This window comes from Zeus faber (assembly GCF_960531495.2).
Source record: "Zeus faber genome assembly, chromosome: 4".
NCBI lineage: Eukaryota > Metazoa > Chordata > Actinopteri > Zeiformes > Zeidae > Zeus > Zeus faber.
This window is the reverse complement of record NC_137191.1, coordinates 9,014,795-9,038,884: the sequence shown is the minus strand read 5'-3', so window position 1 is coordinate 9,038,884 and position 24,090 is coordinate 9,014,795. Positions and strand designations below refer to the sequence as shown.

At 43.9% G+C, this 24,090-nt stretch overlaps 1 protein-coding gene across 1 annotated transcript; it reads right to left on the bottom strand.

Annotated features, from left to right (window-relative positions):
- Positions 1 to 15,173: 15,173 nt before the first annotated feature.
- LOC307229239 (uncharacterized protein) lies at positions 15,174 to 21,081 on the bottom strand. The gene is made up of 5 exons (XM_079999185.1): positions 20,799 to 21,081; positions 20,439 to 20,698; positions 18,869 to 18,981; positions 18,632 to 18,740; positions 15,174 to 16,724 (listed from the first exon to the last, which is right to left on the bottom strand). Exons 1-5 carry the CDS (start codon positions 20,864 to 20,866, stop codon positions 15,565 to 15,567), a joined length of 1,710 nt encoding a protein of 569 aa, XP_079855311.1. The 5' UTR covers positions 20,867 to 21,081; the 3' UTR covers positions 15,174 to 15,564.
- Positions 21,082 to 24,090: the final 3,009 nt, after the last annotated feature.

Genomic DNA, 24,090 nt, shown 5'->3' with positions numbered 1-24,090 from the left:
GGCCCAACTCCAGGCCATACAACACCCACAGTCTGGTCGAGGCCGCAGCCACAATTGAGGCAGAGGGAGAGGGAGAAACTGGGCTCCCAGCCCCGGACAGGAGCATGGACGTAACCAGAGCAGAGGCGAAGGAAAGAACCGTTACCGTTGCACGAAACCAGGATATTATGCCAGAGAATGTGCTACAAACATGAACCTTGTGGTTGGCCCGGAGCGTCTGAGCGTGGCCCATACGAACGGGGGGGGGGGGGGGGGCAGCAACGTTTTGGGCATGAGGGAGATTGACGAGGCGCCGGGGATGACGAAACACAACAAACAGGTAGTTATGAACCACTCATCACAAACACAAATGCCAATTATTAAATTGACAGTTAACGATCAATGAATCTCTTTTGTGTTAGGCTCAGGAGCTGCGCACTTAGTTGTAATGAAACAATGTCTAAGAAAACCACCGCTGCTAAGCAACCAGACTATCACTACTACTGGAGCAGGGGGAGTTGAAACCTGTGAGAGATATACAACAGATGAGGGAGAAAAAAGGGGAATTGACAAACCACATCAGACATTCCTTCATCTGTTCCTCTGTATGTCCAGTTAATTTATGCACCCGGGATTTGATTTGTGATAGTGTGGGTGTAAAAATTGTTCAAACAGCATATAAATCGCCATGCCAATTAGTGAAAATACTGCGAGGGCGAACCAGTATATTACTATTCGTGGGACTTGACTCCAACGGGACCCCGCTCCATTTCTAATGATTTATGAGAGAAGGCCCACACCCTGTGGGAAAATAACCTGTCATTATGCCCCTCACTGGTTTATACGTCACAGCTAAGACTGCAGCTGCACCAGACACAGAGTTTGAGAGAATATGGTTTGAAAAGGGAAAGATATTGATTTATTGCAAGGACGATATTATCTATTTGGGAGAGGATTTTTGTGCCTTATCTGTGTGTTTGCCTGAACGTGCGCAAAAGTTTTTTGAGGTACCGCACAGCACCCCACACGTTTCACTCTGCAGGGCCCCATGCAAAAACCTGGCAGAGCGTTGGTTTTTGGTAAGAAAAATGTTTGGAATCTACTGATTGGGAGTCACAAACTGCGAACAGTCCAGACCGACAAACACTGTTCAATTTTCTTATCAGTGCATTTTTTCTTTGGGCCGGTAGACCCAACATCAATCATTCAAATCCCGCAACTAGCTGAGGGTGTTCCTGATTTATTGTGGGCAAAAGACAAATATGATGTGGGTTTTAAGAAGGGGGCTACACCACTTGTGGTTCATCGAACAACTTCTCACAGGCCTTGCAAAGCACAATGCCCCCACCGACCCGATGCTGAACAGGGAATCACTGCAGTGTTTGACTCTCTCTTGGAAAGAGGAATTGTTACACCTCTCCATGCAACGCACCCATCTTGCCTGTTTAAAAGCAGATGGGGTCTCCTGGCGTGTTGTACAAGATCTACTTGTGGTAAATGACGCGGCACACCACAATGCTCCAGAAGTACCCAATCCAACCATTGTACTGAATCAAAATATTTTTCTGTTGTAGATTTGGCCAACGTGTTTTTCAGCATTCAAGTAGAAAAAGGATCTCAATATTGGTTCACGTTCCCTTTAAAATGGAAACACTACACATGGACACAAATGACCCAAGGCTACACTGAATCTCTAGCAGTTTTTAGTGCTGCTCTCAAAGAAAATGTAGAAACTTTTGTTTTCCCTGCCGATAGTACACTAATCCAATATGTTGACGATCTGCTTATCTGTTCTCCAGATGAAGCGTATTGCGAAACAGACACAAAAGCCTTGTAAAAATGCCTGGCCGAACAGGGCCATAAAGCCAGCAAAGCTAAACTTCAATACATGGAGGCTCGTGTTACTTATCTGGGACATGAATTACTACATCAGGCTACTCTCTGTGCTCAGAGAGAATCAAGACCATTTTAAATATTCCTAAACCAATAACAAAAACACAGCTCGTCTTTTCTCGGATGTGCGGGCTATTGTAGACAATGTATCATTGATTTTGCCCATTTAGCTCAACCTCTACATGATTTTGCACACAGTCATGACCTGTCCCCTAAGGACCCACTGCCCTGGAACTCAGAGGTAGAGGAAAGTTGCTTGCTGTGGCCCAGACTCCAGGACTCCCCGACATGGACAAAGATTTCACTCCTGCGGTAGACGAAAATAATGGTTTTATGTCTGCTGTCCTTTTACAGACCCGGGCAGTGGCATACTACTCTCATCGGCTCTGTGCTGTAGAGTGCGGCCTCCTTCCATGCGTGCAGTCTGTGGCTGCTGTGTCAGCTGCTATCACGGTCTCTGCACCGCCTTTGGCCCATCAGCCGCTCAAGGTTCTGGTCCCACATATTGTTTCTGCTAGTATGTGACAGAAACAGACATCTAATTTCTCTAATGCTTTTTTCTTACACCACCATCAAAGCTGCTGCTCACATGTCATTCCTTTGTGTCCACAAATTACGCCGTGACTGTCCCTCTCTGACCTGGTAAAGTTCCAACAGCATGGGTGAACTGTTTACCACTTGTGATGTGTGTCATGTGTGGGAGAACTAATCCAACCACAGGTCTATCACCGTTCAAGATTCTTCACAGCAGACCGGCTTTTCTCCACCCTCCCACACCACCAGACATTTTGAGGGTGCGATTGAAACTATGCTGTCCTATTGCAATAACCTGTCCAGAACTTTCAGTTCCATCCACACATGGGTGAAAGCATCCCTACCCAGCCCCCTCTAGGGACCCCTACACGACCTACAACCAGGAAAGTGGGTGGTCATCAAGAGCTTCACCCGAAAGAATTGGAGCGTCACGCAGTGGGCGGGCCGTTCCAGATCCTGATAGTTACTGCCGCTGCAGTAAAAGTATCAGGAAGAGATACTGGGGTCCACGCGAGCCACTGCAGGAAAGTTCCAGAACCAGCCGCGTGCGTAAAGCCGTCCACCGTCTGGCCTTTGAAGACCATATGCTGTCCTACAAGGAGGAACTCTCCAGGACCAAGATCAATTACTACTCCACCCTTATTGGCTCTCAGCCAAACCACCCCAGAGCACTATTCACCACCATTAACCATTCACAGACAACTCCTGGTTCCTGCCCCCTCTCCTCCCAACATGTCCCAGACACTGGGCAGTGTGCCCTCAGCTGCCCCCCTCCGCCCCCAATGCTCTTTCTCTTCCTTCTCCCTCGTGGATGCTTCACTAGTCTCGAGGTTGGTGACCAAAGCCAAAGCCTCCACCTGCTCCCTGGACCCTATGGTGAAAGCCTGCATTCCTACCCTCTGCCCCTCCATCACATACATAATCAACTCCTCCCTAGCATCTGTACAGTTCCCCCAGTCTCGAAATAGTCTCCATCCTGAAGAAGCCTGGTCTGGACCCTGACGATCTTAACAACAACCGGCCGATCTCCAACCTTCCATTCCTCAGTAAGGTCCTGGAAAGAGCAGTGGCCCCCCAGCTCCATCAACATCTGTCCAACCATGAGCTCTACGAACCCCTGCAGTCAGCCTACAAAGCACACCACAGCACAGAGTGCGCCCTGATCAAGATCACTAACGACCTCCTCCTCGCTGCAGATTCCAGTAATATCAGTATCCTTATCCCTCCTGGACCTTTCCGCTGCTTTTGACACGGTTTCCCACACAATCCTCCTCAATCGCCTATCCAACCTCCTTGGCATCACCGGTACAGCTCTCTCATGGTTTCAATCATATCTATCAAACAGAACTCAGTTTGTCAACATCAACGGCTCCTCCTCCCCCCATGCCCCAGTCAACCATGGTGTCCCTCAAGGCTCTATGCTCAGTCCACCACACTTCATGATCTACCTACTTCCCCTCGGCCAGATAATTCGTCACCATGGTCTCAACTTCCACTGCTATGCTGATGATACACAGCTTTATCTCAGCACCTGACCATCCACTCTGCTCCCCCCACAGTCTCTGGTCAACTGCCTCCATGCCATAAAAACCTGGATGACAACAAACCTATTCCTACTCAACAGCAAAAAGTCAGGGCTCAAGGTTGTGGCCCCAAAGCCGCTGCTATGGAAGGTTGGAAATCTCCTCCTCCTCGTTGAAGGCTGTTTGATCAAAACATCTGCCGAGGTCCGACTCTACCCTCTCCTTCAGTCACACATCAGATCCATCACCAAGTCGGCCTTCTATCCCCTCAAAAACATCTCCCGTCTCCGTCCCTCCGACCCTCATCCACGCTTTCATAACCTCCCGGTTGGACTTCTGTAACGCCTGTCTGGGGTTTCCAACAAAGCCCTGGACAGGCTCTAGTATGTGCAGAACTCAGCTGCCAGGGTTCTCACCCACACCAAGCCCTGGCAGCACATCACCACCACCCTCATCCACCTCCACTGGCTCCCGGTCAAGTTCCGCATCTCTTACAAACTCCTCCTCCTCACATACAAATCCCTTCACACACTCGCCCCCCAATACCTGTACAACCTCCTCACCAGCCCACTCCATCCTGGAACTTGTGGTCCTCTGACATGGGTCTGCTGTCCGTCCCCCGTACCAGACTACGAACTTTCAGGGACAGCGCTTTTAGCGTGGCAGCCCCCACCCTCTGGAACTCTCTCCCTCCCGTAATCCGTAACGCCCCGACCCTGGACACTTTCAAAACAACCCTCAAGCCCTACCTTTTCACTATGGCCTTTCCCCATTAGTTAGTTAGTTTAGCTATTCCTTTGTTTTGTTTTGTTCCTCTCTCCCTTAATCTGCCCCGCCCCTGTGCCCCTCTCCTGTAAAGCAACCTTGGCTTTTTTGAAAGGAGCTATACAAATTTAAGTTATTATTATTATTATTATTATTAAAGTCTAGCGTAGTCACCAAGGGGTTTTAAAAGCCTTACTGCCTAGGGGGAAGTCCAGATAAGGCAGGGGTGATATCTTTTAGTGACTCAGGTCTTACCTGTCTCGCCCCAGAAGTGACAACCCGATGCATAGAAGGCCCACAAAAACCCCATCCAGTACTACACTGCTTACCCGCAATACTGTCCTCTTCAGGGTCAGTTGAAAACCCTACAATGCTCAGCTGCATTATTTGTCCCCTGAGGAGAAATTGAAGACAACACAAAGCATCATGGCTTATCTTGAGGGACCTTGGCACCCGTTCCGCTGAATGCCCGGGGGCATGAGGGGAGCGATGTGCATGGCGCTTGGGATCTCCATACTCATCTGGATCTAGGGATGTCCCAGCGCTGGGAAACAGGAGCTGTGATAGTAACATCACCATGACAGACTCAATTTCACCAACACCACTTCCCGAACAGGTGTATCTATTCGGGAAGTGGTCTGTAGCTGGGTACCTCCTTGTGGTGTGGGGATGATGTGGTTTGAGCAGCCACACCTGTCCTGGGTCTAGGTAATTGGGGCCCAGGATCAGAGTGGCTGCTTACCTGTTATGGGTTGGTCAAACAAGCAGCAGGTTAAAACCCCCATCCCCACACACACTCACGTGTCCATCTGCTTCCGGGCTTATTCCATCTAGCCTACTCTCTACAATGAACTGTTTGTCTGAAACCCTGTCATCTGTGTCGCTGTGCCGGAGGTCCCTGAAAATGCCACTTGATTGGTGTGTGGTAGGCGACACCGCCACACTCCTTATTCAACAGGCACATGTTATCTTGCGTATCTGATTCCATTGGTCAGAAAGGCCTTAGCTGCAAAAGTATCATCTCAACACCGTGTTAGGTGTACGATTACTACGGTTAAACGTGTTTTTAGTGTTTTAATTCCTGGTTATGGTACTTACACTTCACAGGAAGAAATAGCAACTCTGTACTCAATCTAAGAAAAACACGTGAATTGTTCTTCTCTCACCTTATCTGCCGGCCAGCAAGAAATTACAGATATCAGCAAGGTCGTACAGCAGAACAGAATGGCCCTTGATATCCTGTTAGCCTCTCAAGTGGCTGTACATAAAATCAACGGGAGGGAATGTTTTACTTTGATTGCAGATGCCACATCAGTCGTCCAAGACTTCGCCCATGACACCTACGCCAGTCTGACCGAGCTCTATGAGGTTCCTGGCCTCGACCCTTTTGAGGCGGTATACAACATGTTTAGCTCATGGGGTGGCTCATTGTTGAAAGGTTTCATCTTTATTTTTGCCATCATAACCATTGTCTGTGTTTTTGTGGCTATTCTTGTGGCATGCGTAGAAGCCAGTGTGGCTAAGACCACGACCTCAGTGATGGTCCAAGCGGATGTTTCATCAGCTTACACCACCGTGACCCCATCCGACCCTGATTTGCATTCTATTTCAGATTGCATCCCAGGCGACCCATACGCTGATGATGATGATGATGATGATGATGATCAAACCCTGTGTCATGAAACCCAATGTTAAGAGATTATTATTAATTATTTTACTGCGTTGCATATCAATTATACGTCTATTGTGATTTTTTCTATTTACTTAGTATGTAGAAATTTTCTTATATGATTACTATGCATTGAGTAATTGATGTTATGATTTGTTATGCTCAGTATCATATTGTTTTAATAATCATAGATACTGATATTACTTTAGAATTATAGGTACTGCTTTAATAATCATAGATACTGCTTAAGGATAATCAACCACATCAAATACCTCCTGTTTTAATACCTATCTCCTCTTTTCCTTCTTCTCCTCATATCACAATTTTCCACTTTAAGTTAAGCTCTGGTGGAGAGATAAGTGCCAGTAAAAGTGAAGGGCCCTTACTCGAACAAACAGGGTCCTTACTGATAACTTCCTAAGTGCCATCTAGCTCACAGAACTGAATAAGAACCACCTGTCACCCTGACCTGTGATTTATCCAGAGAACAAACATAACAAGTTGCTGTATCTCTTCCTTTTGATTGTGACAGGCTCCCTCTCAGGTAGCTTATAAGGCTCTTCAAGGCCTTCTTGAGAGCGGGGGCATGGCCCCATCTGTGTGGAAGGAAGGTGCTGTAAATACCTCAGATGACTGAGATACTCTGGTTTATTCCAGAAATGTTTATTCCACCCAAATACTACACCCTGTTGAACTGCTTATAGTTTTAACGTTTTATTTAACAAAATACTACTTCCTACTTACAGTTTTAAAGGTTTATTCCACACAAATACTACTTCCTGTCTTACTGCTTACAGTTTTAAAGGTTTACTCCACCCAAATACTACTTCCTGTCCAAGAACTTGTAGTTTGAAAAGTTTATTCTACCCAAATACTACTTCCTGTCTTACTGCTTACAGTTTTAAAGGTTTACTCCACCCAAATCCTACTTTCTGTCTAGCTGCTTATCATTTTAAAGGTTTATTTCAACCAAATGCTACTTCCTGTCTGACTGCTTATAGTTTAAAATGTTTATTCCACCTGAATGCTACTTCTTGTCTAACTGCTTATATTTTTGAAGATTTATTCTACCCAAACACTACTTGCCGCCAAACTGCTTATAGTTTAAAAGTTTATTTACCAAAAACTACTTCCCGTCCAAGTACTTATAGTTTAGAAATAAAGAAAATGTGTGGTTGAGTGATTGATTCACTTCTTAGAAGTTCAAAGACATTCCTTTCAAGGTTCAGTTTCAAGCATTCAAATACCCCAGAATAAATTAAATGGTCTGGCAACTGGTAGTTTTGTATCGGTTCAGTTTAAAGGGCAATGATCTATGTTCTGCAAATGTCATCATTCAGCTGGCACCAAGAAGGATGCTGGTGCCAGTCTGGCTCATAGGACTGTTTGTGGGACAACTTTCTGAAATTAGGCAAGTGGGCGCACACTCAAAGTCCCGTTGAAATGGGATGTCAATGAAGTCTATTCTCGACAGAGAAGCAGCGTCCGTAGTTTCCTCTTTCCAATTTGTTGCCCCATAATATAATAGCAGTATAAAAGACAGCAGCTTATCCACATTTTTTACTGTAGAAACTAATGAAAAACTGGGTCGTAACAATATGACAGTCTAGGAGTTGGTCTTTAAAGCAAGCGGTGTCCTGTCTAATATGTGTTTAATACTGTAGCCACAGTAAGATGTTTTGAGGGGCACAGTGTATGTCCTGTATCTCTGAACATTGGTCTATTAAAATGAATGCACAAATGTTTTTCTGTACTTGGTCTGCATCTGACATTTCTTTGTGTTACCTAAATGAATGTAGATATGTCGACTGTTTCTAAAGTTTTGTGCATCCACCTGAATTTTTTCCAAAAAAATATGTTTTATGTCCTGCAGTGGATTGATTATGTAGTAGCCATGGTCAGGAATTAAAATGGCTTGTTGATGCATTTGTTGAGAAACAGGATTTTATCTGTGTACAAGAGACTTGGCTAAGCCATGTTTCGATTTTTTCAATTCCAGGATGTGGATGCTTAAGGGCAGACACAGCCAATAGAGTTTGGGGAGGGTGTGCCACATTTATTAAGAAAGGTTTACAAACACAGAAAAGTAGAGATCAACAATGAGCTTGAATGTGTGGTTGTTAAAGTATGGTCATCACAGGAAAAGATCTCTGTAGGTAACTTCTACAACCCTGGACTACAGTTGGAGGAAGAGAAGCCGGTGGTATATTGGATATAGTCGAGCTACCAGTAATATGGACTGGGGATTTTATTGCACATAGTGCAGTTTAGGAGAGCAGAGCACGAGACAGAAATGGAATTGTGCTGGAGGATTTTCAAGACAAACACAGACTAAGAAGTATTTAATGATGGTATGCCAACATGGTTCCAAGTCAGTTGTGCAGCAAAATAGTGCAAGGACTGAACATTTACATCATCATCTGAGCTTGCCTAAGTGGGGGGATGAAATATAATGGACAGATACACAATATTAAGGAAGTTTGGTGGGATGCTAGTAAAAGAGCAGGATGACTGGCCAAGGAGATTCAATTACTCAAGGGCAAGGTGGGAAGAATTCAAAGAGAAGACTCGGGGAGAGGTCGGAAATGTAAGTAGTGAGGATGTGGATAGGTGGAGCAGACACTTTGGGAAATGGTAACATTTGCTGCAGACGAGTGCATACCAAAAACACAAGGTCCAAAAGAACGTAAGCTTGTACCATGATGGAATGATGCATGCATCTTGCTGTATGTGCTCAAAATAAAGCCTACCGGCAGTTGAGGAACAGTCATTTGGAAAGCCATGAAATTGCATATAAGAAACTCGGGCCAAAAGCCAGGAGGGTTATAGAGGAAGGAAAGTGAGAAAGCTGGTGTAAATGTTGCAGTACTTCAGGAACACAAACAGGTTAGGAAGTTATTGGCAGTCATGCTAGTTAAAACATTTATAACAGTACATAGCTAAGAGAAGCTCAGCCAGCAAAAAGAAGAGGGAGAAGAAGTTGAAGGATGAGAATTTCAAACTAGAACCTAATGATGATAATACAAATGTAGTGAATACCTTACTTTCTTTGTAAGAGCTGAAACAAGCCATTCAGAAAGGGAGAGACCCAACACCTGGAAGGGATGGGTTACGGTACCAGTGTGGTATGGGGAGGGTCTGGTTGAGCAGCCACACCTGACCTTGATCTAGGTGATTGGATCAGCGTGGCTGCATGCCTGTGGCTCGTTGGTTGATCTAACGAGCAGCAGGTAAAACCGGCATCCTTACACATTCAGGACAGGAGCCCTCTCATGACACATGTCTATCTGCTCCTGGCTAATTCCAACTGGCCCACTACTCTCTACAATATACTGTTGCCACTCCCCCCCCCCCCCACCCCCACCTCTCTCTCTCTCTCCCTCTCTCTCTCTCTCTCTTATGTGTCTCTGTGCTGGAGGGCCCTGAAAACCCCACTTGGCTGGTGTGTGGTAGGAGAAACTGCCACAACCAGATATTTCGCCATCTGGATGATCTGGTACTCGAGGAGATATTAGCACTAATCAATACAATTTGGGAACAAGGACATTTGCCAAAGAATGGAAACACTTGATTGTTGTCCCTGTATAGAAACTTGGTAAAACAGCAAATGAACATGGCTATTGCCGCCCAGTTGCACTGACGGCTGTTTTATGTAAAATAATGGAACGTGTGGTTACAGACAGACTAGTATATATGCTTGAGAAACAAAAATATTTTGTCCCTTATAAAAGTAGCTTTAGGGTTGGGCGATCCACTATGGACACTGCAATAGTGCTGGAATTGGACATCAGGAAGGCATTGGCAAATAAAGAAACACTCGTGAGTGTATTTCTCGACATTGAGGAGGCGTATGATATGTTGTGGAATGAGGGTTTAGTGACAAAGTTGTATGATCCTGGTATACAAGGTAGGATGCTGAACTGGATCAAGAGCTTTTTGAGAGGTCGTACTATTCAATTGAGAGTACTGTAGGTGGGGCTATATCCTGTGAAAAAAAAGCCCAGTTTTGGTTAGCATAATGATCAATGATATTTTTTGTAAAGTGGGAAATGGTTTTGGTGCAACCTTGGTTCACTGTTTGCTGATGATGGGGCCATGTCGAAAAGAGGTTGAAACTTAGACCACACACATTCATAAGCAACTGCAGCAGGCATTGGATGAAGTAGTGACATGAGCAGAGGAATAGGGTTTTGAAATTTCAAAGTCAAAGTATGTGGTTTATGGTTTTAAAGAGAAAGCTTCACAGCAGGACCTCAGGCTTATACATCAAGCCTATTGAAAGAGTTAAAACATTAACATTTCTGGGTGTCTGGTTTGAGAAGAGAATGACATGGAGGGTACATGTAGAGAAGACATTAATGTCATACAATCTGAGGTAGGATCTGACTGGGGAGCAGATAGAGGAACATTTTTGATGATATACAGGGAAATCATAAGATCTGCAATTGATTATGGTTGTATGAAATATGGGACAGCAGCTTCCTCTGTTCTAAAGAAGCTGGAGTGGGTGCATGCTAAAGCACTTGGAATATGTTGTGGGGCTTTTATAACAGCTTCTATCAATGTCCTTTTAATTGAAATGTGAAAACCACATTACAGCTGAGAGGGACCAAATTGTCTCTGAACTACTGGTCTAAGCTATAGAGTTATAGGTGCTTAATAGCTGCCAGGTGTTTGTTGGGGGAGCACTCTGAACTTCAGGGAGGGGGAGGGGGAGTCAAGTAAATTCCATAGGTGAGAGACCACGGAAAGTGGGAGTGAAAGATCTGTCAATGGGCCCGGCCATGTGCTAGCCTCCTGTTACGCCATGGCTTTTGCCAGAACCTGATGTAGACTTTTCCATATCAGACTAAATCAAGAAGAAGGATGCGGGGGATCCTGTGACTTCAGTAAGTGACCATCCTCAAGAAAAATGGGTATACTACATACAGATTTACACCGATGAGTCCAGGAATCTGAACAATGGAAAAGCTGCAATAGGAAGAAGCATCCCACAATTACAGATACAACATGGAAAGCAGATATCAAATCACGAACCAGTTTTCATTACAGAGCTTGTGGCTATCTTGTTGGCACTTGTCAGGGTGGAGGAAGTGAGACTAGGAATGATAATTACATGCTCAGATTCTACTGCACCACTAATGGCATGGAAGGGTGGGAAAATTGGGGATAGACCAGATCTAATTGTAGAGAATAGTAATAGTAGATCTAATAGTTGACTGTTAAATTGAGTGTTTAAGTTGAGGAATACTGTTTTTTTTTTCTGGGTCCCAGCTCACATAGGAGTACAGTGGAATGAAGATGCTGATAAGACAGAAAAAGGGGCCATCAACAGGAATAAATTAGTTCTGGAAGTAACGCATGGAAGAGCTGCGTGTAAGAGCTTAATACAACAAGGAAAAACAAAGTTTTGGCACAAGGAATGGGAAGAGGGAAACAAGGGAAGGTTTTATTTTTCATTACAGCAAACACTAAAACACACATCTAATACAAGAATGGGCCGGAGGGACAATGTGGTTATAACTAAGCTGAGACTGGGCACTATGCACTGAAACATGGGCTGGCACTGGTTGATAAGCACCCAGATGGAAAATGCATCTGTGGAGAGGCAAAAACTGTGAATTATGCTTTGATGGAATGCACCAACTATCCCACAGAGAGAAACCTTGTGTAAGTAGAGCTGTCAGAAATTGGAGTAACAGATCATTCTTTGAAATCAATACTCATCGCAGAACATTGTGAAAAAAACAAACTGTAATGGATTTTCTCCATCGCACATCGAACTAAGGAATAACTAATTTAATGAAGTTATACGAATAAACTTTGGAGGGCAGCAATACACCTTTTCTGCGTCTAGCCTGTCGCAAAATCATCAGAAGAAGAAATTACATGGAGGTTAGTGACATGGCATGATGAAATGTTGAAGCGGACTCTCCTTAAGCTCCTTGAGTCGAGATACGTGGATGACAGATGGATGCAGATAGACCGGGGAAAACACAGGCGAAGAGCTGCATGGTTGATGATCTTGGATATGGGGAATGCCCTACAAAGCATAGGACCAGCTTTCTGGGCTCAACCCAGAGGGGTAGGTCCTGTGAAGAGAGCAAGTCTTTCTGTCCCAGAGTGTAGGCAGGAACAAGGATGCGGTGACGGTTGGCTGATCTCTGATAGCAGTCAGAGATGCGTAGTAGAGTGGCACAGGCCAGCCGGCAGGTATGTTGGCACCGGCGGATGAAAGCTTGAACAGATGGGGCGCTGCCCTCACGTTCCTGCTTGGGAAACATAGGAGGCCGATAGCCCTGGGAACACTGGAATGGAGAGAGACCGGTAGCAGATCTGGGCAAGGTGTTATGTTATCATATTCTACCCATAACAGTTGTCTGTGCCGTGAGGTAGGATTCCATGAAACCATGCAACCAGCGTGGCCTCTATATCCTGGTTCATCCTCTCGGTCTGGCCATTGGACTGGGGATGGAAACCCAAAGAGAGGCTGACTGTGGTCCCTAGCAGACTGCAAAACTCAGTCCAGAAACTAGCAGTGAATTGAGACTCAGGGAGGCTGTGCACGCTAAACACTTGATTTAGCAAGACTTCAGCCGTGTCTCTGGCACGAGAAATTACGTTAGGTTTGATCCAGGGTAATATGAAAGAGGAAAGAGATAAAATAGATTAAAAAAAAAAAAAGAACAGCGCCTGCCTCGCCTGTCTGGAAACAGTCCTGTCATCCCAGGAACAGTGTCTTGCTCTCCAAACAGAGCTGCAGGAACACCTGTTGAAAAATGAAATTTCCAGGGTTCCCTTATGAGAGGAAAATCATGGGTTTTACTCTCGTTATTTCCAGGTTCCGAAAAAGATGGGAGCAATGAGGCCAATCGTTGACCTGTCGCTGTTCAACAAGCAATAATGGAAAGGCTTTTCCACATGCTGAGGATAAGACTGGTGCTGGAATGTGTTCACTAGTGCGAGTGGTTCACTTCAATTGATCTGAAAGCATATTTCCACCTCTCCATCATTCCGAAACACAGGAAATTCCTACGCTTCCCATTCCAGGGGATTCAGTACTAGTACAACCATCTGCCATTCGGTTATTCCCTGGCTCCACACACTTTTTCCAGATGTGTGGAAACAGCTCTGCAGCCCTTACACAGGATGGGGATAGTGCTTTTTTTATCTGGACGACCTGCTTTTGCTGATCCACTAAAAGGAGGACGCGACACTACAGACGAGACACTGGTGACATATCTGTCAAGCCTGGGCATCAGCATAAATTGGAAAAAGGGGTCCCCTCTTCCCTCCAGGCTCGCTGTCTAGATGTGGAATTAAACTAAACCGAAATGACAGCGTGGCACTATCCAGTGCGTGAGAGCCGCGTCCACCAGAGCATCTTATTCTGCCAAATGGGCAGCTTTTCACCACTGGTGTGTGGGAAAAGATTTGGATGCCAGGGTAGGTCCCCTGCCTGAGGTGCTTTCATTCCTCTAACTGTTGGTGGATAGGAATTTAGCTTCCAGCACAGTTACGACATGGCTTTAGGCTCTTTGTCCTGCCACAAGGGCTTCTGTGACAGATCGGTGTTAAGTAACCCTATGTTGAAACGCTTCCTAAAGGGTGTACGGAGACAGACCGGTGTCACGCTCCTTAGCTCCTCAATGGGACCTAATGTTGGCTTTAGGCGTGCTGGTTGAGGCCCCTTTTGAGGACTTGGACCAGGTTCCACTTAAGTTTCTGTCAGCCAAAACAACTCTGCTATTGGCTCTGATATCTGCAAAGAGAGTTTGTGATTTATCTGCGCTGTCCGTGGCTCCTTCATGCCTCAGGATCCAAGGAGATGGCAGCTCGGCTATTTTTCACCCTAACCTGTCTATTAAATCTCAAAGCATCACTAGCTGCTTCAGATCGAGAGTGATAACTCTCGGTGGATTCTTCCCCCCCCCCGTCGCAGCTCTGAGGAGGAAGCCACATCTCACCTCCGCTGCTCGGTGCGCTCGCTGTCCTGCGGCATTGTGCACACGGCGTCCTTGCGCCGTTCCCAGCACCTTTTTGTGCACTAGAGAGCAATCTCAAGGGCTCCCCATTACAGTGCGTAACCTCTGTCTCCACCTGTCACAGCATGAGGATTTATTTGTTCCCAGCCTTCATTCCATCATCGAGAATTTATTATTCTACTATGCTGTGCCATTCAGGGTCATATGGGGTCCTGTGGTGCAGTGGTTGGGCATTGAGCGTTGAGGCCTAGATAATATCCTGCTGTGCTCCGCCTTTAACCCACTAGAGGTGGCGCTTATACGAAATAGAATGTTAGTTACGTATTGTAACTCCAGATCCTATGAGTAAGCGCAGCTCTTTAAGCTACCGCCAGTGGGTTTATCCCTCAGCGCACGCACAGCACTGCAAACATCATTGGTTTCACACACACCCTAACCCTAGCATCCACACTTTGGGTCAATTTCTCTGTATCTGGATTGTACCTGGGTTACAGGGTGAATCCAATGCAGAATTTCTAAACTCATTGTATTAGATTACATGTAGAGCTAAGTTTTGTGATTTTCTTTCTCTATTTATCTAACGTAAGTGACGCTTATATGGATGCTGATATACTTGTTGGATTTCTTTTGGACTGCCCGTTAATTATGTGAAGCAACTTTATTTTTGCCCAAAAAAGACCAAAACACTCTACATTTACGTTTACTTTAAAAAACATTGTATTTTTTTACATGCCAGTCTAGAGTTTGTTATTTAATCCCAAATCTAAATTCAATCTTCACAAATAAGCTGCCATCTGGTAAAGTAACACACGGACAACAAGAACATGCACAAACATTTGGCTTTATTTTTTAACTGTGAAACAATTCAATTTTGAACAATCTTCTGAAATGTTTTCATAAATTACCAAACATACTGTATGTACGTATATGCATGACAAATGTAGTTGGCTTCATGTGAATAAATGCTTTATATTTGAAAGAAATAAACAATACTATGTTTATTATTAATTTTGTACATGAGCATATTTCATAATACCTTAATCAAAAACACTGAGTCATGAAGAAAGAGTCAAACTCAATGTAAAAACAAAATGTGAATTAATATTCTGATATTGATGAAAAAAAACAAAATACAATATTCTGCAAAAATACCAAACAAATCATCATTACAAATAGTAAATTGAGTACAACTTCAATTCTCTTGCCCCAGAGAAACTCATAGATCAGCCCTGTGTTTGCGCTGATGTGATTTTAGATGATCCAGGCGTTTGAAGCTGAGCCCACACAGAGCACAGCAGTACGGTCTCTCCCCGGTGTGGGTGCGTTGATGGACCTTCAAGATGTCTGCCCGCGTAAAGCTTTTATCACACATGGTACACTGGTGAGGCTTCTCCTGGGTGTGAATGCGCCGGTGCAACTTGAGATTCCACAGGCGGCTAAACTTGTTCCCACATACAGTACAACAGTATGGTTTGTCCCCCATTTGGCTACACTTGTGTGTCTTCAGGTCAGAGAAGGAAGGGAAACCTTTTCCGCAGTGACTGCAGAGGTGTAGCCCCTGGTCTGAGTGAATCCTTTGGTGTACTTTGAGGTTACACGCCTGGGTAAACGTTTTTCCACACTGGTTGCAGGAATATCGGGACCCTTGCCAGTTTTTGTGTGTCTGCTTGTGGGTCTTAAGAGATGAGGAGTCGGGGAAAGACATGGAGCACTGGTTGCAGTTGTGCCTCCTCCCTCCTCTTCCTCCTGTCTGAAGCTGTAATTTCTCTCCAATGTTTAGAGTGTGACTATAGGTCTCTGAGGGCCCGTAGATTTCATCTGAGCCAGCTAAAGGTGGGTCTCCGGAGGGAAGGCCCTGCCCCCGGAATCCCAATCGGCTGCTTGACTCAGCAGGTACGTGTTCAGGGTACAGGACACTCGGATCCTGTAGGTATCCCTTTTCGTTAATTAATAGACAACTGAACTCCCCGCTCACCTCTATATTGGCTCCTGAGGGTGAACATGATGTACCTCTTCTACTCTGAGGGTGATCGACCTGATAAGGCTGATGCTCAACCCCCTCGTACACCCCCAGTTCATCCTCATATTGGCCAATGTAACTCAATTCCTCATTCACGCAGGTTGGCGACTGTTGTGATCCGTCCACATCACCGATATCTAGCATACTTCCACCGGTATATCCAGCCTTGTCAAAGCCCCCCAGGTCGTCCATGTCATAGCGGCTCTGATAAAGAGGTTCGGGTGGATCGGTTGAGTCCTCGTCTAGACTCGGCTCTTGACTCTGGTCCAGGCCAGGCTCCCAGTCCTGCGGGCACTGTGGGATCTCTTGGTCAATCAAACTTTTAGCTGGCCTGGACAATTCTGACCCTTCAGCTCCTGATATAATAGAGGGAAAACATTGATTTTAAACAAATTGTAACAATTGGAATGACTTCTGTAGATTAATATACAGTAATTCAGGAAAGCAATCATTTCCAAATAATTTACTCATGTGGGTGACTTTGGAAGCAGTAAACCAAAGCATGTGCATTAAGTATTTAATAGGGATTTTGCTGGCTCATTAGAACTATTTAAATATATTAACCTATAGGCGTTTTCACACTGCAGGAACTTTTTTGTAGTTTTAAGAACTTTTGGAGGAACCGCCCCTTTTCTTTGTGCCCGTACTGCAGGAACTAGGGATGTTCGTAGTCCTTAGAGTGCCATTTTGTGCGATTTTTTTTAGCTCCTACTCCAGGGCAGGGACTAACCGGCACAAGAGGAAACTTCAGTGACGTAAGTCCACGGTCCCTCGCCGGTCCCTCAGACTGAGGACAGTCCGCCCGGTCGAGTCGCATCGCTCTGGGTGCGGACCAGCCCATGCACACTCAGTGGTAATAAAAAATAACCAATGAAAATAAAAACAATAAAAATAGTATTTTTATTTGTTTCATTTATTTAATTTTAGGATGTTAATTGAATTGAAAAAAAAAACCCTGTGCGGTGTCCCGACGCATGCCCGTGCCTTACAAAAGTTGGCACGGGCATTTAAACAAGTTTTTAAACTACGTCTTGTACAGCGTTTCCATCAGCCGGTAATTGCCGGCTTTTGACCGGGAAAATCTGCTCAAGTCCAACATATTTAAATCTCTATGGCCATATTGTCCAGTGAAAATAATTCCCTCTGAGAAAAATCTAAATTAATAAGTGCTGAGCGACCATTTTGATAAAAGAAAAATTCCACAGATCTGTTCATTTCCATGTTCGGCAAGTTGCAACGGAAAGCCAATCGGTTTGGAAGATCTAAAGCTGACCTTTCACCTCTAACCAATCACATTTGTCAATATAGACATAATCCCCGCCGGCAGGTTGCGCTTCTAAACATAGTACACACAGAGCGGAGGACAGATCTGGCGCAGCGTCCAAACTCTGAGGAGAAGCAGAAAGATGATGTATCGTTGACAACAGGGCAATATACATCCATATATATTTTTTAAATATATATTTAAGTTCGACCCAAAGCAGATGGTAAATATCCATTGTGTTGCAAAATATGATGAAGAGACGTCCCGACGAAGACGGACAACACCACAAACTTTATTATTTATTTAGACCTACTTGCCATATTTATGTTTATTTGATAAAAATTGGATTTGAAATGAAATGTTAAAGTGGTTGCACTTGTTAGTTATTGTTCACAAACAGAAATTATTTGAGTTCAAGCAGTTATATTTATTTATTTATTTATAAAAGGGCGTTAACTGACGGGACTTGTTTTATTTTGAATATTCAATAAGAACTACTATAAATCGACATGCCTTCATGATTTCATTCTTTGTGTAGCCTGCCTATCAATTGTTTTAAAGCTCAATAAACACAAATAATATTTGACCGGAATCACACTGAAATCTTCCAGGACATGTGGACCAGAACCTATTTTTTCCTAACGGGAAATCTGATCTTGTAGAACTAATAAGAGTGAAGATTCAGCAGCTTCGTTGCTTATTTCTTGCCTCAAATTAGTTCAGTAACAGATTTTAGTGCACTGATAAGGTGAAAAAAGGGAAAGTTACAGAATAAATACAATGAGGAACACGGAAGTCGTGCTGAAACCCCGCTGGCTGATATCCCTTCAGCGTTCCTACTCACTGTGCGAATATAACCAGGAGAAAAAGCCCTTGAAGGTATCTAGTTCTTGGGAGAGCTCCCTAGTTCCCCTCAGGAAGTCCCTACAACTGGTTGGTGCGAAAACACCTTATGATTTGTATTCATCAAGGATAAGAAAAGTATATGACAAAACTGACCACTCAAACTGACACCCCATCTCTCCGGGTGCTCATTGGTATCCGGTGTGATGCGGAGAGCCTCCTCCTTAGGCGTCGTTTCCAGCTTCTCCCTATCTGTGTTTGGAGACTGACGGACGGATGACTCAAATTAATTCATAAAAGAAAAAAACTCTGTGGACATAGAGGAATTTCAATGTTCTTCCTGCATGCGACATCTTAGGAAATGGGAATTTCTAAATTATTTTCCTGTGGTACCTTTACTAGTCCATTGGTCTCACATTCTGCTTCTTCTTGTTCATGTGTAGTGGCACTGGTGCAGGAGTTCTGAATGTCTTCCTTCACAGCCTTCCCAGGTGTCTGATCTTTTTCTTTATCAAAAAAGATAGATATAAATTTAAAAAAAAAGAAGTAGAAAAAAAAGAACCAGTCATGTACAGGTCATTGAGATGTGAGAAGATATGAGAGAAGCTGAGACAAGCCTTTCTTCCTAAATGGACCAAACTCCACTTTCTCAGTCATTTTACTACAGCGAGGCATTGGAATACACCACATTTTTAGAAAATAGGAGATTGACACCTTCCCCATTGCCAGGAGAAAAACCCTTCTTTTCTGGTGCGTTACGTTCGACATCACGAACAGGCTGGAAAAGGGGCGTGTCATGGTTCCAGTGTGATTGGTCTACTTTTGCGTTCCCAGACAGCAACTTCAACAAACAACGACATAAAATTGTAAAACTTGAAAAAGTATTTTGAGCTGTTCAAAAGAATCGGATCAGTTATGAACGACCGCATGGAGCACCGGCATACTCCATACTGCCGGTGCACGCATCGGTCCCTCGGTGTCAGACAATGCTGGAGTGACTCAGAGCCCGGCGGGGAGTGGGAGAGTTCTCCGCCGTGCTCCCCACGGTGCGATCCCCACACTCATAACATTTCACAGTCCCCCATGCAGAAAAAAAGTCAATAACTTCTGATTTTGGATACTAAATGGGATATGAAATAATAGCATAACACACTGATATTCCTGTCTATTAATGCACCAGCGTCCGGAATTTCAACAGACGTCTCATCGCGCAGGTAAAGGGGCCAAAACTTGTGGGTCGACCCGAGTGTCCTGTTCGTATCCCAACCCATTGGAGGTGGAGCCGATTAAATTCCGGGTCTATTGCAGAGTCATTTTATCGGGGCCTGAGACCCGGGTTTTTCCTTTCCCACTGGTGACAAATGCCTGATGTTAGCGGTGTTAGCGGTGTCACCGGGTTTTTGGTGCAGTGGTTACAGGATATAATGAGGATTTCTAAACGTTTTTTTTTTTTTTTAATCCAATTTAAAAATCCTACGTATGAGCTCATTATAGCTCATTTATCAACACTTTTTCTTCAACACCCGGTCTCATCCTCGTCTTCCCTCAAAGATCTTTTAGGGAAGACGAGGATAATCTGATATTTTTTTCTTGGTCACTTGAGGTTGTGGATTTTTTTTTTTTTCCAGTCCAGCGGGGATAATTTTTGTGAATGTTCTTGAATGCATCCATATCAACAGTTTGCTGACCGCAAACAGCTAAACTGGTTTATCAAATTCACCGCAGCTGTCTTCCACTTCTTGTGGGTGCCCCATCGGTGCATTCTTTCCAGTAAAGGCGGACCCCGCCACCAAATGGAAACATATGGAGGAGTGCATGCATAACACAAATACATTGAATGGCTTTTTGTGATGGAGTGCAAGGACATATATATATATATATATATATATATTGAAATGGATGTTTTTAACTTCACAAAATAATCTTAAGAATTACCACTTTAAATTGTCACTCTAAAACCAACCTGTCTTTACGGGTGAGGGTCTCCTCCCGCAGTCCGCACACCTCCCTCCGTCCCCCTCTCGGTCCCTCTCTTTTCGCCGACTCTCCGACCACTTCAGGCGCCTCGTCAGGGACTCCACCTGCTCCCGGCTCCGCGTCACCTCCTCCAGGAAACTATCCTCCACCAGCCGTGTTATTTCATACATGGCGGCCTTGAACACCGTCTCCATGACGCCGGAGAGCTGGGACTGAAACGTTACGATGGCCTCGGACATGCCTGGTCTGGAACGCAACGGCAGAGTTGGAGCGGTGGTTAGTCGGGGGCTGCAAGATGTTTACGGTGCGCGACGCGGCGATGGTTGTTAGATTCCTGAAACAAAACCTGAGCGGAGGACGTTTGACGCGTCTGGGTGACTTGTTGTTGTTCGGTTTCTCCCGCAGAATAAGCATAGATTCGCCTGTTTCCACAGTTCAGGGCCGAGGCTAGCGTTGTACAAAGGAAGGATTGCCCGAGTTGGACAAAAAAAAAAAATATATATATATATATGTATATACACCGCCGTAATATTGCAGATACGACAACCATAAAAAAAATCTATCGCGAACAACTATCATATACAAGGTGAAACACGTGTGTGTTGTCAAAATCCTTTGACTGCAAAGTAATTTGTCTTGAGCTGAGCTCGTCGCTTAGCATCAGCTACTTCCGGTATGTGGAAGAAAATACGGGGTGAAGGATGGGACAACCTTAATCGCACTATTTACAGACTCAAGTTGGGAACAGTGGCTGGTATACAATCAATACATGCAAGCCAGCAAATACACGTGTACATAGTATACTCCCAGCCTTATTAAAGTTAGTTATTGTGTGTGTGTGTGTGTGTGTGTGTGTGTGTGTGTATATATATATAACTGTATGTGTGTGTGTATGTATGTATGTATATATATGTATGTATATATATGTATATGTATATATGTGTGTGTGTGTGTGTGTATATGTATATAACTGTATGTGTGTGTGTATATATATATATATATATATATATATATATATACATACATACATATATATATATGTATACATATATATACATATATATATATGTATACATATATACATATATATATATATATGTATGCATGTAAACATACATAATACATATATATATATATACATATATATGTATATCTATATGTATATATATATGTATTATGTATGTATACACATATATATGTATATGTATGTATGTATGTATTTATATATATATATAAAAAATGTGTGTGTATATATGTATACACTATATTTGTGTGTACACCAATATGTCTGCATTTGTAACACAAACGGTCGAAAAGAAACGAGAAGAATCCAAACAACGTGGGGTGTTGACAATATAAAAAAACGTAAACTTAAATCATTTGTGCAATAAGGACTATGACTCAAAATGAAAGAGACCTGGACATGACTTCACGTAATCCATTTAGAGACTGGTTATTCTTGGATGACATCTTTAAGGATAATAAATAGTTTTTACATTCATTTTTAATGCAAGCTATGAGGGTTCACTGGTTTTCCATTAGCATTTGTTTATATGACATTTACCCATAATGATAATTGTGTTTGTCCGTCACCTTCCTTGGGAGACCGTCCATATGGATCAAAACCTGAAACAAATCAAATGCAGGGTTGCCAGTGTGGATATTTAACCAGCTGTAGGGTCCTGCCAAAACTGCAATTTGGGCGAACAATAAAAAAAAAAAAAGGAAAAAAAAAGAAAAGCTCAATAGGGTCAGGCTCTGTCAAACAAAACCCACAAGGATCTACTTCCAAATGAAGACATTTTTCATCATTTTAAACTGAATGTCTTTTACTTTTGGTGAAATTGGGCATTAAAATGATTTACAATATGTATTTATTGACATTGTTCGGTTATCAATTACTCTTAGGTGTGAAGGTGTTTTGAAATAAGAAAATAATTTATATCTAAAAAACATTAGCAGTTAATTTGTAAGTTCAGAGCAATTTAAATCAAATTTTTCAATAAATGAGCTGAACTGTATAGATTGGCCATGTTCATGCATCAAATCAACAACTTAAAACCCTTTTATTTCTCATACCACTCTTGTTTAAATAAGGTCTCCTATGAATTGTAAGGGCTCCATTATTCCACAAGGTGGAGCCATGCGGTGTGGAATTATGGCTAAATGTCATTTTTCCAGGCGCTTGATAGGCCGTTTTGGAAATCTCAAAAGTCACATCTCGACAGAAATCCCAACGCTCCAACTTTCTGGAACAAAACACCGTTTGTGCATGAAACCATAGAGGAGCAGGAGGCGTCCGCAGCACCGCGCTCCGCCAGGTGTGAGACAAATCAATAAAGCATTGGATACACAACAATGTTAGTCTAAGTTTATTTTGGAAGGTTGCAGCAAACGGAGACACCGTGCACCATGAGGTATTTAACGTGGTCGATTATTCTTAAGCAGTATCTGTGATTATTGAAGCAATATCTATAGTTCTAAAGTCATATGTATCATTTTCCACTACATTGCACCCTTTGATCAGTATAATGATAACAAAACAGGATAATGAGCATAACAAAACATGATATTAAAATCAATGCATAATTGTTTAAAAAATGGCTACATACTAAGTTAACAGAAAAATTATAATGGACATGTAATTGATATGCAACGCGGTAAAAAAAACAAAAACAATTAACAGGGTTCATGACACAGGGTTTGATCATCATCATCAGCGTATGGGTCGCCTGGGATCCAATCCTAAATAGAATGCGAATCAGGGTCAGACGGGGTCACGGCGGTGCGAGCTGATGAAACATCCGCTTGGACCATCACTGAGGTCGTAGTCCCAGCCCCACTGGCTTCCACGCATGCCACAAGAATAGCCACAAAAACACAGACAGTGGTTATGAGGGCAAAAATACGGATGAGACCTTTCAACAATGAGCCAAACATGTTGTATACCGCCTCGAATGGGTCGAGGCCAGGAACCTCATGGAGCTCGGTCAGACTGGCTTAGGTGTCATGGGCGAAGCCTTGGACGACTGATGTGGCATCTGCGATATAAGTAAAACATTTGCTCCCGGTGATTTTACCTCCAGCCCCTTGGGGCTGACAGGATATCGAGGGCCATTCTGTTCTGCTGTACGACCTTGCTGATATCTAACTTCTGGCTGGAAGGCAGATAAGGCGAGAGCATAACAAGGTGTGGTGATGGGTGGAACGGTGCCACTTCCGCAGCTGAGGCCTTTCTTACCAACGGAATCAGATAGACAAGTTACATGCGCCTGTTGAATGAGGAGCTACGCAGCTGTACACTCTGTCTCCACATACAAGATAAACCGGTTCAGGAAGTGGTGCTGGGGAAACAGAGTCTGTCACAGTGATGTTACCATCACAGCTGCTGTTTCCCAGTGCCAGGGCCGTCCCTCGACCCCCATGGGTTCCTTTTTTTTAGTGGGGGCCAATCAGCGGAACAATTTCTATTGTTGGTTCTGACCCTAAATGAGGGTAGCGCGCAAGCATGTAAATGGGAAATCATAGAAACGATGGATATGGCGTTAACCAAGGGTTTTTTCATCTAAGCGGACAGTAGGGGAGTGTGATACCGGGGCGCAGGCTGACCAGAACTGAGTACTCCGGGTACAGTCGGT

Excerpts from the sequence above, each read along its gene's own strand:
- LOC307229239 (XM_079999185.1), bottom strand. The coding sequence starts at position 20,866 with ATGCTTATTCTGCGGGAGAAACCGAACAACAACAAGTCACCCAGACGC. Across the intron at positions 20,699-20,798 it reads GTCAAACGTCCTCCGCTCAG|ACCAGGCATGTCCGAGGCCA; the intron begins GTTTTGTTTCAG and ends GTTGCGTTCCAG. Across the intron at positions 18,982-20,438 it reads ACCCTCACCCGTAAAGACAG|AAAAAGATCAGACACCTGGG; the intron begins GTTGGTTTTAGA and ends TTTTTGATAAAG.